Source organism: Lynx canadensis, chromosome C1 (genome assembly GCF_007474595.2).
Source record: "Lynx canadensis isolate LIC74 chromosome C1, mLynCan4.pri.v2, whole genome shotgun sequence".
NCBI lineage: Eukaryota > Metazoa > Chordata > Mammalia > Carnivora > Felidae > Lynx > Lynx canadensis.
The window spans coordinates 85,010,571-85,024,838 of record NC_044310.1 but is presented as its reverse complement, the minus strand read 5'-3'; the positions used below and the strand labels follow the sequence as shown (position 1 = coordinate 85,024,838).

Sequence of the window (14,268 nt, the reverse complement as noted above, 5' to 3'; positions counted from 1 at the left end):
CCCATCCACCCTATCCAGAGTGTGGGCTGAGTCCCTGCTGACCCACGTGTGGCGTTCACAAGAAAAACCGCACCCAGCCAAGCCTTCCCAAACAGTAAAGGAGAAGTAAAGATTGGAAAAGACAACTAAACCAGGAAAAGATAGTACCTGAAGGGTTGACAATATTGGCACAAGAATGAACTGTGAAAAGGGCCACGTTTTCCCCCAAAATTGAACAACAAGATTTAAGTTCACAATAAATAAATTAAAAGATTACTTACCACCAAGGTGGGTGCTGTCAATAATCCCCAAGCAAAAAACTCCAAAAAGATGACGATAACCGCATGATAAACACTAGGAGAACCTATTCCTTGAGGCTATAAAAACAGATTTTAAAAAAGTTAACAGTGCATTCCAGAATCACTAACAATTACGGCAATAGTCAATATATGTTTATTGAGAACATACATGTATTGGCACTATGTCAAACATCTGGACACTCGCTATCCCTGTCCTCAAAGTGACAGGGACAGACAAGGAACAAATACATTATAAAAGCACAGTGTGCAGAATCCAAGGTAGGGATAGGAACATCAGACTTCCAGGAGAACACTAAAATGATGAAAAGGTGTAAGTCACACAAGACTGAGAGGTAGGAAGGTGAACAAGAGAGATCAAGGCAGCAGCCTATACAAGGCTTGAAAGCAGGAGGCATTACAGGACTCATATAGTTCAGTACAGCTACAACACAGGCTGCATACCAGGAGTTCGAGAGATGAGCGAGAGGCACACAGGACTAACTTCCATGCAAAGGAGTCTATATTTGAAGGCAATGGGGAGCCACTAAAGGATGATACGATTCATGCGACCAGATGAAAGTTTTAAGGAAGATCAATTTGGCAAAGGCGTAGCAGATGGATGGATTAAAAGGGGGCAAAACTGAGGAATATTAACAGGAGGCTCCACGGGGCACTTGGGTGGTTCAGTCGGTTAAACATCTGGTTAAGCATCCAGTTAAACATTTGGTTAAGCATCCATCTTTGTTTCAGCTCAGGCCCTGACCTCACAGTTTGTGAGTCGGAGCACGGCATCAAGGCTACCAGGCAGAGACTGCTTGAGATTCTGTCTCCCTTTCTCTCTCTCTGCCCCTCCCCTGCTTACTCTCTCTCACTCTCAAAATAAAAAAAACTTAAAAAAAAAAAAAACCCACACAGGAGACTCCTGCACTAATCTCAAAGCATAAATGAAGCACGTGGCAAGAATTGTAACAGATATTAACATGGCTCAAAAGCAGAACAGTCCTGGGGCGCCTGGGTGGCTCAGTCAGTTAAGCGTCTGACTTTCGGCTAAGGTCATGATTTCATGATTTGTGGGTTCGAGCCCCACATTGAGCTCTGTGCTGACACAACTGAGAGCCTGAAGCCTGCTTCAGATTCTGTGTTCCCTTCTCTCTGCCCCTCGCCCACTCATGATCTCTCTCTCTCTCTCTCAAACATAAATAAACATTAAAAAAAATTTTCTTAAAAAAAAAAAAAAAAAAAAGAAGAGTCCCCAGAGTAATACGTGAGAGATCTGGGATTGATATACACAAGACAGGCACCTGGGTGGCTCAGCCAGTTAGGCATCTGACTCTTGATTTCGGCTCAGGTCATGATCTTATGATTTGTTGGATCCAGCCCTGTGTGGGGCTCTGCGCTGATAGTGTGGAGCCTGCTTGAGATTCTCTCACTCCTCTCTCTGCCCCTCCCCCGTGCTCGCTCGCGCTCTCTCTTTCTCTCTCTCAAAATAAACAAACTTAAAAAGAAAAGATTCTCTCTGATATACACAAAAAAGAAAATACAAAAATTAAGTTTATACTGCTCCAAGCAATGTCTTAAGAATTACTTTAGTTGTTGAATTTCATATTCTAAGGTAAATATTAAATTGATGGAAAGCAAATGACCTCTAACGTTAACTCAGTCTCCACTAACAGGTTTCTATAATAAAAAGTTTAACCACCACATATTACAATGTTATACTTAACTTTTAAAGTATACTCAATAGTCTTATGTGGAAACTATGAAGTGTTTGGATTTCTCTATATACTAAAAATGATGCCACATCATTTTTAATATCGTCATGATATATCATCATTATTTAAAAAAAAACAGTAACTCTCCCAACCTTCAGAATTTAGGTCCCTGAAAACTCCTTTGGTAGAACTTGCAGTTTAGGAACTTGAGACACAAGACGTAGGGTGGAGAATGGGGGACACAAGAGTTGAAGGACCATGGGTGGGAATGAATTTGTTCAAAATTCATGCAACAAACATTAACAGAGCACCTACTATGTGTCAGAGATGCTGGGATTACAAAAACCATTAAGACACACTCCAGGGAGTATGTCAAAGAATTCACAGTCTAGAGAGGAAGGAACCTCATTATAAATCATCTGCTTATGTGCAAATGCAATAAAAGAGATATATACAAGTTGGGAAGCAAGAAAGGAATATTGCGAGAAAAGGAGATAGTGTGGACAATCTCATCAGAGAAAACCATAATGAAATAGACAAGGGCCATGACAGTTTAGGGCTGATGGAGAATAAAGTCATCATGGAGTAAAGGAAGGAAGGCAGAAGAGGTAGGTAGCCTGTAAGCCTTGTTAAGGAGTTTCTCTTCATTAGAGCCATAGTGAACTATTGAAGGGTTTCAAGCAAGGGAATGGCATGATTGGACCTGCATTTTTCAATACCTCATGATGATTTCCTCAAGTTTGTAACCAAGCAGCAAACTGCATGTAAAATAAGGCTATTTCAAACAGCTGAAACAAGAGATGATGAGGGCATGCAACAGAGGAGTGGCAAGGACGCTGAAGGGGAGGGAATGGATATAGTCTTTAGAATGTGAAATAGGCAGCACCTGATAAATCTGGGAGGGAGAGTGAAGAAAGACTTCCCAGCTCTTTTCTCCCATAAGGCTCAGATTTACTTCAGGTACTATCTAAGACATTGCTCCTTGTACTTGAAAATTTCTACTGTTTTTTGAGGGCTGACCAAACTAATTAGCATGAATTCTGATGTTTGAAACCACCAGAGTAGGTGAGATTATCGAGAGAAGTGGAAAAAGAACAGACTCTAAGAAACACCAACATTTAAGTAGTGAGCAGAGGAAAATGAACCATGAAGAAAATAAAGAAGGAACAAATCAGAGAAATATCAGGAGATTTAAGAGAATACAGTGTTACTGAAGATAAAGGAGCAGTTTTAGTAAGGAAGGGGTGATGTGCAGTACCAAATAGAGCAAGTCGTTAAGGCAAGGTCAAAACATGTCTTTAGGATTGCTAAGCCCCAAACTGGTTTTGTCTACCACCACATATACTCAGCACCTAGTGAAAAGCCTAGAACTTCTCAGGACCCTTAACATGCTAATTTACATTATGAATTTCCAAGAAGATACAGTGAACACTGTATTCCAAACTTGACAGAATCCTTCTTTCATACAACAGACAGTATCTCACGGCCATCTGAGTTCCTTGTAAAACTATTTGGGAAATACTGATAAAAAGTAAGATGATGATCGGACTTCAAGCTGTAATACAAAGCTGTAATCATCAAGGCAGTATGGTACTGGCACAAAAACAGACACTCAGATCAATGGAACAGAATAGAGAACCCAGAAATGGACCCACAAATGTATGGCCAACTAAGTTTTGACAAAGCAGGAAAGAATATCCAATGGAATAAAGACAGTCTCTTCAGCAAGTGGTGCTGGGAAAACTGGGCAGCGACATGCAGAAAAATGAATCTGGACCACTTTCTTACACCATACACAAAAATAAACTCAAAATGGATGAAAGACCTAATCATAAGACAGGAAGCCATCAAAATCCTCGAGGAGAAAGTCGGCAAAAACCTCTTTGATCTTGGCCACAGCAACTTCATCTCCAGAGGCAAGGGAAACAAAAGCAACAATGAACTATTGGGACCTCCTCAAAATAAAAAGCTTCTGCACAGTGAAGGAAACAATCAGCAAAACTAAAAGGCAACCGATGGAATGGGAGAAGATATTTGCAAACAACATATCAAATAAAGGCTTAGTATACAAAATCTATAAAGAACTTATCAAACTCAACACCCAAAAAACAAATAATCCAGTGAAGAAATGGGCAAAAGACATGAATAGACACTTCTCCAAAGAAGACATCCAGATGGCCAACTGACACATGAAAAAATGCTCCACATCACTCATCATCAGGGAAATACAAATCAAAACCACAATGAGATACCACCTTAGACCTGTCAGAATGGCTAACATTAACAACTCAGGCAACAACAGATGTTGGTGAGGATGCAGAGAAAGAGGATCTCTTTTGCACTGCTGGTGGGAATGCAAACTGGTGCAGCCACTCTAGAAAACAGTATGGAGGTTTCTCAAAAAATTAAAAATAGAACTACTGTACAACCCAGCACTACTAGGTGTTTATCCAAGGGATACAGGGGTGCTGTTTCAAAGGGGCACATGCACCCCAATGTTTATAGCAGCACTATCAACAATAGCCAAAGTATGGAAAGAGCCCAAGTGTCCATCAATGGATGAATGGATAAAGAAGATGTGGTGTGTATATATATATACACATACACATACACAACGGAGTATTACTCAGCAATCAAAAAGAATGAAATCTTGCCATTTGAAACTACGTGGATGGAACTAGAGGGTATTATGCTAAGCAAAACTAGTCAGAGAAAGACAAATATCATATGACTTCACTCATATGAGCGCTTTAAGATACAAAACAGATGAACATGGGGCACCTGGGTGGCTCAGTCAGTTGGGCGTCTGACTTCAGCTCAGGTCATGTTCTCACTGTTCATGGTTCGAGCCCCGTGTCGGGCTCTGTGCTGACAGCTCGGGGCCTGGAGCTTGCTTCCGATTCTGTGTCTCCCTCTCTCTGACCCTCCCCCGCTCATGCTCTGTCTCTCTCTCTCTCTCTCAGAAATAAATAAACATTAAAAAAAAAATTTTTTTTAAAGGGAGGGGCCACCTGGGTGGCTCAGTCAGTTAAGTGTCTGATTCCGGCTCAGGTCAGGATCTCACTGTTCATGAGTTCGAGTCCTCCCGTCGGGCTCTGTGCTGACAGCCCAGAGCCTGGAGCCTGCTTCCGATTCTGTGTCTCCCTCTCTCTGACCCTCCCCCGCTCATGCTCTGTCTCTCTCTCTCTCTCTCTCTCTCAGAAATAAATAAACATTAAAAAAAAAATTTTTTTTAAAGGGAGGGGCCACCTGGGTGGCTCAGTCAGTTAAGTGTCTGATTCCGGCTCAGGTCAGGATCTCACTGTTCGTGAGTTCGAGTCCTCCCGTTGGGCTCTGTGCTGACAGCCCAGAGCCTGGAGCCTGCTTCAGATTCTGTGTCTCCCTCTCTCTCTCTGCCCTGTCCCTACTTGCACTCTGTCTCTCTGACCCTCAAAAATAAATAAACATTTAAAAAAAAAAACCAAATGAACATAGGGGAAGGGAAGCAAAAATAATATAAAAACAGGGAGGGGGACAAAACATAAGAGACTCTTAACTATGGAGAATAGAGGGTTACTGGAGGAACTGTGGGTGGGGGGAATAGGATAAATGGGTAAGGGGCATTAAGGAATCTACTCCTGAAATCATTGTTGCACTATAATGCTAACTAACTTGGATGTAAATTAAAAAAAAATTTAAAAAAAGATAATGATTATATAACAATGTGTATAAACATACACACACAGCAAAAAAGGTGGAGGGAAATGATGTGTTAAAAGTGGCTGTTTTAGGGGCACCTGGGTGGCTCAGTTGGTTAAGCGTCTGACTTCAGCTCAGGTCATGATCTCACGGTTTATGGATTTGAACCCCGCATCAGGCTCTGTGCTGAGAGCTCAGAGCATGGAGCCTGCTTCAGATTTTGTGTCCCCCTCTCTGTCTACCCCTCCCCTGCTCATGCTCGTTCTCTCTCACTCTCAAAAATAAGCATTAAAAATTTTTTTTAGTGGCTGTTTTAGTGAAGAGGACTCAATCAATTGAGGAAAATGTCAGGGAAGGCTTCTCAGGGAGGTAAATGATATTACCTGAGACTTCAAAGTTCAGTGGGAAATATACTGGGATTGTCAGATGTGTATGTGTTTGGGTGCAGGATGTCAGTGGAGGGGAATGATGGCCAAGAGCATCTGAGGGAAAGGGAAAGGGAACAGCATATGCAAAGGCCAGAACACAGGTAACAGCAAAACCTATTTCAGTACCTGATGTCTAAGGAGGAGAGTGGTAAAAGATGAGGCTGCGAGGTGAGGAGAGGTGAAACTGAAACGGTGACTGGAGAAAGGTCTCTTAAGTCACATGAAGGCCTTTAACTTTCAGGCAGCAGGGTAAATGAAACAATTCAAGACAGAAGGTAACATCACATCATAGGACTGTCTTCTTGGAACATTAAATTGCAGTGCACTGTGGCAAAGACTTTGAAAGGGAGGGAGGGAGGAAGACCAGAAAGCAGGCTATTGAAGAAATATATGGTGGGGGGGTGGGGTGGAGTGAGGGCTCGCCTGAGTGGTTCAGTCAGTTAAGTGGTTAAGCATCTGACTTTGGCTCAGGTCATGATCTCACAGTTCATGAGTTCAAGCCCCACATCGAACCCTCCATCAAGCTCCACACTGAGCATTTTGCTGTAGCACAAAGCCTGCTTCAGATTGTCTGTCTCTCTCTCTGCCCATTCCCTGCTCATGCTCTCTCCCAAAAACAAATAAACATTTAAAAAAATAAAGAAACACCCAAGAGAGGTAATAGTAACTAGAATAAGACAGTGGTAGTAGGGATGGAGCAAAGTGAATGGAAACAAAAAACACTCAGGAGGTTGAATCAAAAGGACTCAGTGGTTGACTAGATGTAGCAGGGGACAGTAAGGGAAGATCAAAGATGAAAAGGTAAGATTTCAGTGTCTGGCTTAGTCAGGCAGTGAGGAAAGGGGAAAGAACAAGAGATTAACACATTTTTGGCAAACCAGTTTGAGAAAAACATGTACAACATTAGCTGAATTTGAAGGCAACAAATTGAGAAAGATATGGAAGAAATAAAGATTAATATCTAAGTAAAGCATTCATAAGAAAACACAACAACATTAAGACACCACAAAAATATAATAGATAAAAACAAATAATTTTAAAAGCAGCTAATAATATTCTATCCTATGGAAATAATTAAACATTCAGAAAAAGCTCTACCATCATAAAGATGTTCATGGCAGCATCATTTATAGTGGGAAATATGGAAATCTAAATGTTCAACCTTTAGTAACATCTATAATCAAATCACAGTGTGTAAATCAGAATAATATGCAGCCAAAAACTGTTTATGGATAATCTTTAATGATACGTGGAAATGCTTATGGCAATGTTAAATTTAAAAAATATAAGTGGGAAAATAAAAACAAAAAAAAAATAAGTAAAAGCAGGATATAAAATTGTGTATAGAGAGTAATTTCAACTATGAAAAGCAAAACAAAAACTCATCTGAATGTTAATTATATTAGATAGCACTTTTAAGAGACATAAACTTGATTATGTTGTTCTGAATTTTCTAAATCTTTTTTAATAGGCATGCTTATACTTTAAATACAAGGGAAATGTTTAAGAGAAAAACTAGATAAAAACTAGAATAGAAAAATATAGGTAGGTGCATATACTTGCCCCTTCTGAGCCATTCTCTCATTATTTCCCAGAAGTGGGAGGAAAAAGTGTGTGTGTGTTGTATATTTTTTAAAGGAGGGGATGAGGGGGGTAGGTTGGGGTACTTGCTTGTCCTAAAGTACTGGTAATTTTGAGAGCTATATTATATCCATATTCAACTTTTTTGTTTTGAATGAATTCAAAAATAATACAAGATCTTAATAAAATTGACAAATTTTAAAAATATTTTACTGATTTAAAATACAAATATTTCCAGGTGGGACTTCTGACACAAGCACTAGTGGTTTTAATGGAATATCTATCCACAAGCAAAATTCTAGGACAATTAGAGAAAGAATACCAGGGTCATGGCCTGGGCAGAAATACCAGGGGAAATTAATAGACAAGTAGGGGCAAATATCTGACCAGTAAGTAGTTTACAGCATCAAGAGTAGAGAGTTTAGATCACAATGAGATTATATCAACAGATAACATTTAGGGATGCTAAAAGAATTCTGAGGTACCAAGTGAAAAATTCTGAAGGAGATAAATCGGAATATAAACACATGTCCAACCCCAAAAGCCAAGATATGCCATCTACAACCATGATAATTACTACACCAAAAGTCCTCCATTCAGGTAAGTAATTTCTCTCTTATAGAGGGATGGTTTCATGACAGTCGCCTCTAGCTTTAACCTCAGAAGTCAGGGACAATCTCCTTTCTTCACCTCCACCCTCCAATCTAATTCCCATTTTCTAAATCATAATTTCTACTGGTAATCAAGTATGGTTTCACCATCTAGGCTTTGGGCCAAGCCTTTTAAAATAATTTATTCTTCTATCCTAGGTAACGTCCACAAATTTATATTTCACTGTGTAAAGTCCTTATTTCATTTTATTTAACCTAAACTTACCTTTCTAGGCTTCTGCTGAGACAGGCCCTATGCTTTATTCTTCTATGATCTGGAGCATCTGGTCCATGCATAGCACAAAGTTGCTTAATAAATGTCTGTAGAACTTAAGTGAATTACTCTGTAAGTCCCTTCTACAGGTATTGAGTATAATTACTGTATTTAAAGACTATTAAATTTTTATTAATTATTATTAGTTAAACTTGCACCTTCCTCTACTAATACCCTCCTCTACACTCTAATATCTGATATCCCACTGTGTCATCTATCACACAGATTTATTGCACACATACACTAGATTAAAACAGTAATGAAAGTATTACTGAAAACTTATAATGGTTTACATTCAAAATCTTGCTTACTCTTCCTGACCACCTTTCAGATTGGACACTGTTACCTCCATTTTATAGTCTAACACAGCAAATAAGAGATGGAATGGAGTCTATCCAGGCAATTCCAGAGCCCAAGTCTACAGCTATGCTGGTTTTGGTGATTACACAGAATACATTACCACAGACTGTTACTCTTTTAAGTGTAGGGATCCAGTTTTTTTCCACTTTAGTATCCAATGTGTAGCACAATGCCTGGTCTAGAAAAGGTATTTCATGACCATGGCTGATTGATAGCCCTAATCATGCAGTCACTGAGCTGCTAGGGAAATTAAGTTAGTCACTTTACCTCTCTCAGCAGGAAGAGATTTATTAATCTCTCACCTAAATCCTTATCTAGCTCCCAAATTTTGGGTCTATGATTGCCCAGTCAACAGGGTTTATGAATGCAGCAATTATTATACAGGATGTTGACTTTAATAACTTATGTTGTATATCTATCGGTGTGAACTGGGGGCTTATAGAGATTTTTGGCCAGAAGACAGAATGAATTCTACCTATAACTGGGCATTATAATCCCACTTATTAAACAGAATTTATCATGTGAATAAACAATGAGAATAAGCCAAACTGAGGCTCATTGTTCAAAACAACTGGCTTAAACTATTAAAAAGTGTCAATATCATAAAAAAACAAGTTATTCTAGACTGAAGAGACATGGCAACTAAATGTAATGATTAAATTCTGTACCCAAAAAAAGACAACTATTAAGGAGGTACAATTGGAGAAATGTGGCTATAGCTAATATATTACTTAATACTATTATGTTAACGTTAAAATTTCCTGAATGTGAGGGGCGCCTGGGTAGCTCAGTCGGTTAAGCGTCCAACTTCAACTCAGGTCATGATCTCGTGATTCGTGGGTTTGAGTCGCGCATAGGGCTCTGTGTTGACAGTTCAGAGCCTGGATCCTACTTCAGATTCTGTGTTTCCCTCTCTCTCTGCCCCCCCTCTGTTCATGCATGCGCTCTCTCTCAAAAATAAACATTAAAAAAATTTTTTTTAAATACATTAAAATTTCCCAAATGTGGTAATTACATTGTGGTTATGTGGGAGAACATCCTTTTTCTTAGGTGATACATTCTCAGTTTTATAGGGGTAAAGTGTCTTGATATCTACAACGAACTCCTCAAATGGTTCAAAACAAAACAAAACAAAACAAAAAAAACGTGAGCATATATAGAGAAGAGAAGAAAAATAAATGTGGCAAAATGTTAATCTGTGATGTGAATCTGTAGGATGGGCAGATGAATACTCATTATGCTATTTTTGCAACTTTTCTGTAGTTTAAAAATTCTCCAAAGTTGGGAAAAATTTTAAAAACATTATAAAAACCAAAATAAAGTAGGAGCACCTGGGTGGCTCAGTCAGTTAAGCACCCAACTCTTGATCTCGGCTCAGGTCATGATCTCATGGTCATGAGATGGAGCCCCAAGTCAGGCTCTGTGCTAAGCATGGAGCCTGCTTAAGATTCTCTCTCTCCCTCTCCCTCTGCCCCTCCCCCTCCCCCTCCTCATGCTTGCTGTCTCAAAACAAGTAAATAAAAATTTAAAAAATAAAGTATAAGGGAGAATAATTTTGATCTTAAAATTTAATACAGACAAGTTATCAATCAAAAATGAGGGTAGGGGCACCTAGGTGGCACAGTCAGTTAAGCGTCTGGCTCTTGGTTTGGGCTCAGGTCATGATCTCAGGGTTCATGAGTTCAAGCCCTGTGTCAGGTTCTGCACTGACAATGCAGAGCCTGCTTGGGATCCTCTCTCTTCCTCTTTCTCTGCCCTTCACCTGCTCTCTCTCTGTCTCAAAAATAAATAAACTTTAAAAACAATTAAAATGAGAGTAAAATATAGCTTCAAAAAGAAACTTTGAATTTCCTCTGAATGATACATAACTAAGCTAAAATAACATCATGTAAAAAGTCTTACACACAAAAAATACAAAGGTGCTTAGTTACAGGCATCTAAGAATTGTAGCTTTTCATGGAAGAACATTAAAAAAAACCCTGTAACTACAAAGCTGCTTTCATGGGATACTGACACATTATGGCATAACTAGAGAAAATGTAAGCAGGCATCATGTTTCCTTTCTCACAAAGTCAAGTGGTGCTTTCTTATTTCCTCTGACTTTAATCAAGCAAAGCGAGATCCATTAGTTTTGTAGAGCAAAAACAAAACCAATCCTTAATTTCCTGTAAGTATGAATCACCATAAACATGTTGCTACACTATCATACTCATTAAGTAAACCATTTTGGCTTAATTTGCAGTGAGACTTTAGATTTTACTGATAGGCTACAGATCAATTTTAAAGACACATATTTAATATTTGTATGTTATCACAAAAGTGAAGAGGTTTTGGTTAAATTGCTCCTAGGGGTGCCTGGGTGGCTCAGTTGGTCAAGCGTCGGACCCTTCATCTCATCTCAGGTCTTGAGCTCAGGGTCCTGAGTTCAGGCCCTGCATTGGGCTCTGTGCTGGGCCTGAGGCCTACTTAAAAAAAAGAAAAATTAATTTTTAAAAAAGATTACTCTGAAATAGAAATTAAATATACTTCTTAAACATGTTTAACAAAATTAGGATGAGACCAAATTTTACTGTTAAAAAAAAACTAGAGTTTAAGATTGTATTACTTTGCAGTAAATTTTTTTTTAAGGATTTATTTTTAAGTAATCTCTACATCCGACATGGGGCTTGAACTTACAACCCCAAGATCAAGAGTCACACACTCCACAACTGAGCCAGCCATGCACCCTACTTTGTGGTAAATTCTGAAAAGATTAAGCAACATGACAATCTATTGTATTCCTTCTCCATTCTGAGGAGGAAAAGATGTAACTGCTAACTCAAGGTAAGCCATCATTACATTAAGTGCCTATCCCCATGAACATCTAATGTGTTACATGGTTCAAATGACCACAAACTGAACTAACAAGGTAGTATTTCATGTGGTAGAATTCATAATTGCTTTTACACATTATTGAGAAAGTAGACCCATTATTTAGAATAAGCTACTACATTTGGCCCTCAAAGAGACCAAACCATTTCAGGAAGCTGGATATATCCTGGCTGCAACTGTCAAATGTTTCTTTGACACTTCTAATTCAAAATAATGCTAAAAGACAACTTGAATTTTTAAATAATTGAAAAACGTAAATCATATATATACTTGTCAGAATGCTACCCGGAAAAAGCTCTTCTTTTTACTTAAACTTCAAACTTTGGTAGCTGTCAATGAGTTACAGTTCAACTGTTAGTGAATTTCTGCAGATGCTATGATTATTGGGAAGTAGGTCTGCAAACTATATTAGTATGAACTGGATATATAATCTGAAAAAACTGCTTACTAATTTATCCCCAAACATACTAAGCTAAAGCAAATGCTGCAGCACACCATGGAGAAAAGGAGGTAAGTCATTCATGGTACTGCCCGCTACAAGCTTGCCAAAGATGGTACATGCATCCTGATGTTTCCAGGCATGGGCTAGTGACTTCGAAGAACAGTTGCTGTTTGAAGGCACCATGGCCCTCCTCATGGCTTGTATGCTAGCAATTAGAGGCTGTTTACTTAGCGGCTCTCTGGGGACTAAGAAGAGCTATCCTGCAACTGCCTCAGCCATCTTTGTAGGTGAAGGATGCGACGGATCAGAGCTTAAGTTTAGACTTTTGAAACGGTGGTGACTCCGACTTATGTACTTAAAATCGGAGTTACAAAAAAAAATCTGGTGCTCTGCTTCTCTGGGTATATTTCGTTTTGCAAATACCCATTTTACTTTTTTCAGGTACTTACAACAAATTAATTCACACATGCTGTGCTTTCTATCAAATCTTTAAAGTCATTTCACCAATTTATTTGTGAAAAAATTGGACATTTTTCGCTTTGTCAGAGATGCAATCTCACAACTGTATTAACAAAACAGTAAAGATCATGTAAAAACATAAGCAAACTTCAAAAATAATTTAAAAATTCTGTCTTTGATGACACAAATAAATAACTCATGAATGTAACTCCTTAGCTCTTAGCCTCCAACAGGAATGTTTACAAACAATCTGGTAATACACGGTAAGAATTTAACAACAAAACTGAAAGTATTCTAAAATGTCATTTAATTCAACTGACTTAAATGGTCTGCACTAAAGGATACATCAAAATGCCACATACATTAAAACTTGTAACCAAAAACTGTATTTCTACATATGGATGCTTCAGAAAGCAAATTCACCAGTAATGCTACAATTACTTACATCAGTAAAATGGTATACAGGAAATGAGTAAATACATATTTACTGAATTTAACCTGTGGAAGTATTTTGTAGTTATGCATGTTGTTTTCAAATAGGACAACCGGTCTTAAACTTTGGGGAGGTATGGACTCTTCTGGGAATCTCTCTCAAAAAAAACGATAGTCAAAGAAAATTTTGCAAACGACTGCAGGGTGTACAGACCCAAGTTAAGAACTCCTGACACAGAATCACACACCTTCATGTAATTTCCCTTAACTGTATACAACTCAAATGGGCAAGTATTAGTTAGCCTGACTCTGGTTTCAGAGCCTAATCAAATACAATTTCAAGAAAAGAAAAACAGTAACTTATGATTAACCTGGTTCATTTAGAAGGGTTCACTTCTTCAACTGTCAAAAATGGTAACAAATCTAAGTTTTTGACAAATCATTAACAACTATTAGTTTTGTTTATAAATATTAACATTCATAGTCAGACTTACAAAGATGTCATTAGCAAGATGAAGCAAAATAATTTTATTAACATTGTTGAACACTAGAAAGAAAATGGAAGGGAATCAGATCAGTATCATTGGCCATGGACCTGAAATACTGTTCAGAGATGGTCAAGGATGACCATATAGTCTAAGACACCTGCCTCTAAATGAATCCATCCACAAGCTGAACTTAAACACACACACACACACACACACACACACACACACACACACACCAATACCAAATGGCAATTTATTCCCTTTCTTTAAAAAACGTTCATAAGGGTAGTCTGACCAATTATAAGTAGGGAGGCAGAAAAGCAAATGCCATGTTAAAATTTAAAAAACTATAATAGTTATACTATTTTCCATTTACAGCTAGAGTAGGTTAAAACACAAATACTGCAAAAAATTACTGATATTTCTAGAGATATAAATATTCCATCTATACATATACATATAATCAATATAGGAATAAATAAAATTACAATAAAAACACTAGGAATGTGCTAGCACATTTTTAAAAATCACTTTAAATGTGTTTTTATCACTTTAAATTCATTTTAGGCCCCATAAAATTAAAATATGCATTAACCAAGTTTCTATTCTAAAGAG

At 38.2% G+C, this 14,268-nt stretch overlaps 1 protein-coding gene across 1 annotated transcript in view; it reads right to left on the bottom strand.

Moving 5' to 3' along the window:
• MFSD14A (major facilitator superfamily domain containing 14A) overlaps positions 1–14,268 on the bottom strand; it is a 44,840-nt gene that overhangs the window by 28,402 nt on the left and 2,170 nt on the right. Inside the window, exon 2 of the mRNA XM_030325162.1 lies at positions 261–356. Within this exon, the coding sequence (XP_030181022.1) occupies positions 261–356 (96 nt within the window). The remainder of the gene's footprint in view (positions 1–260; positions 357–14,268) is intronic.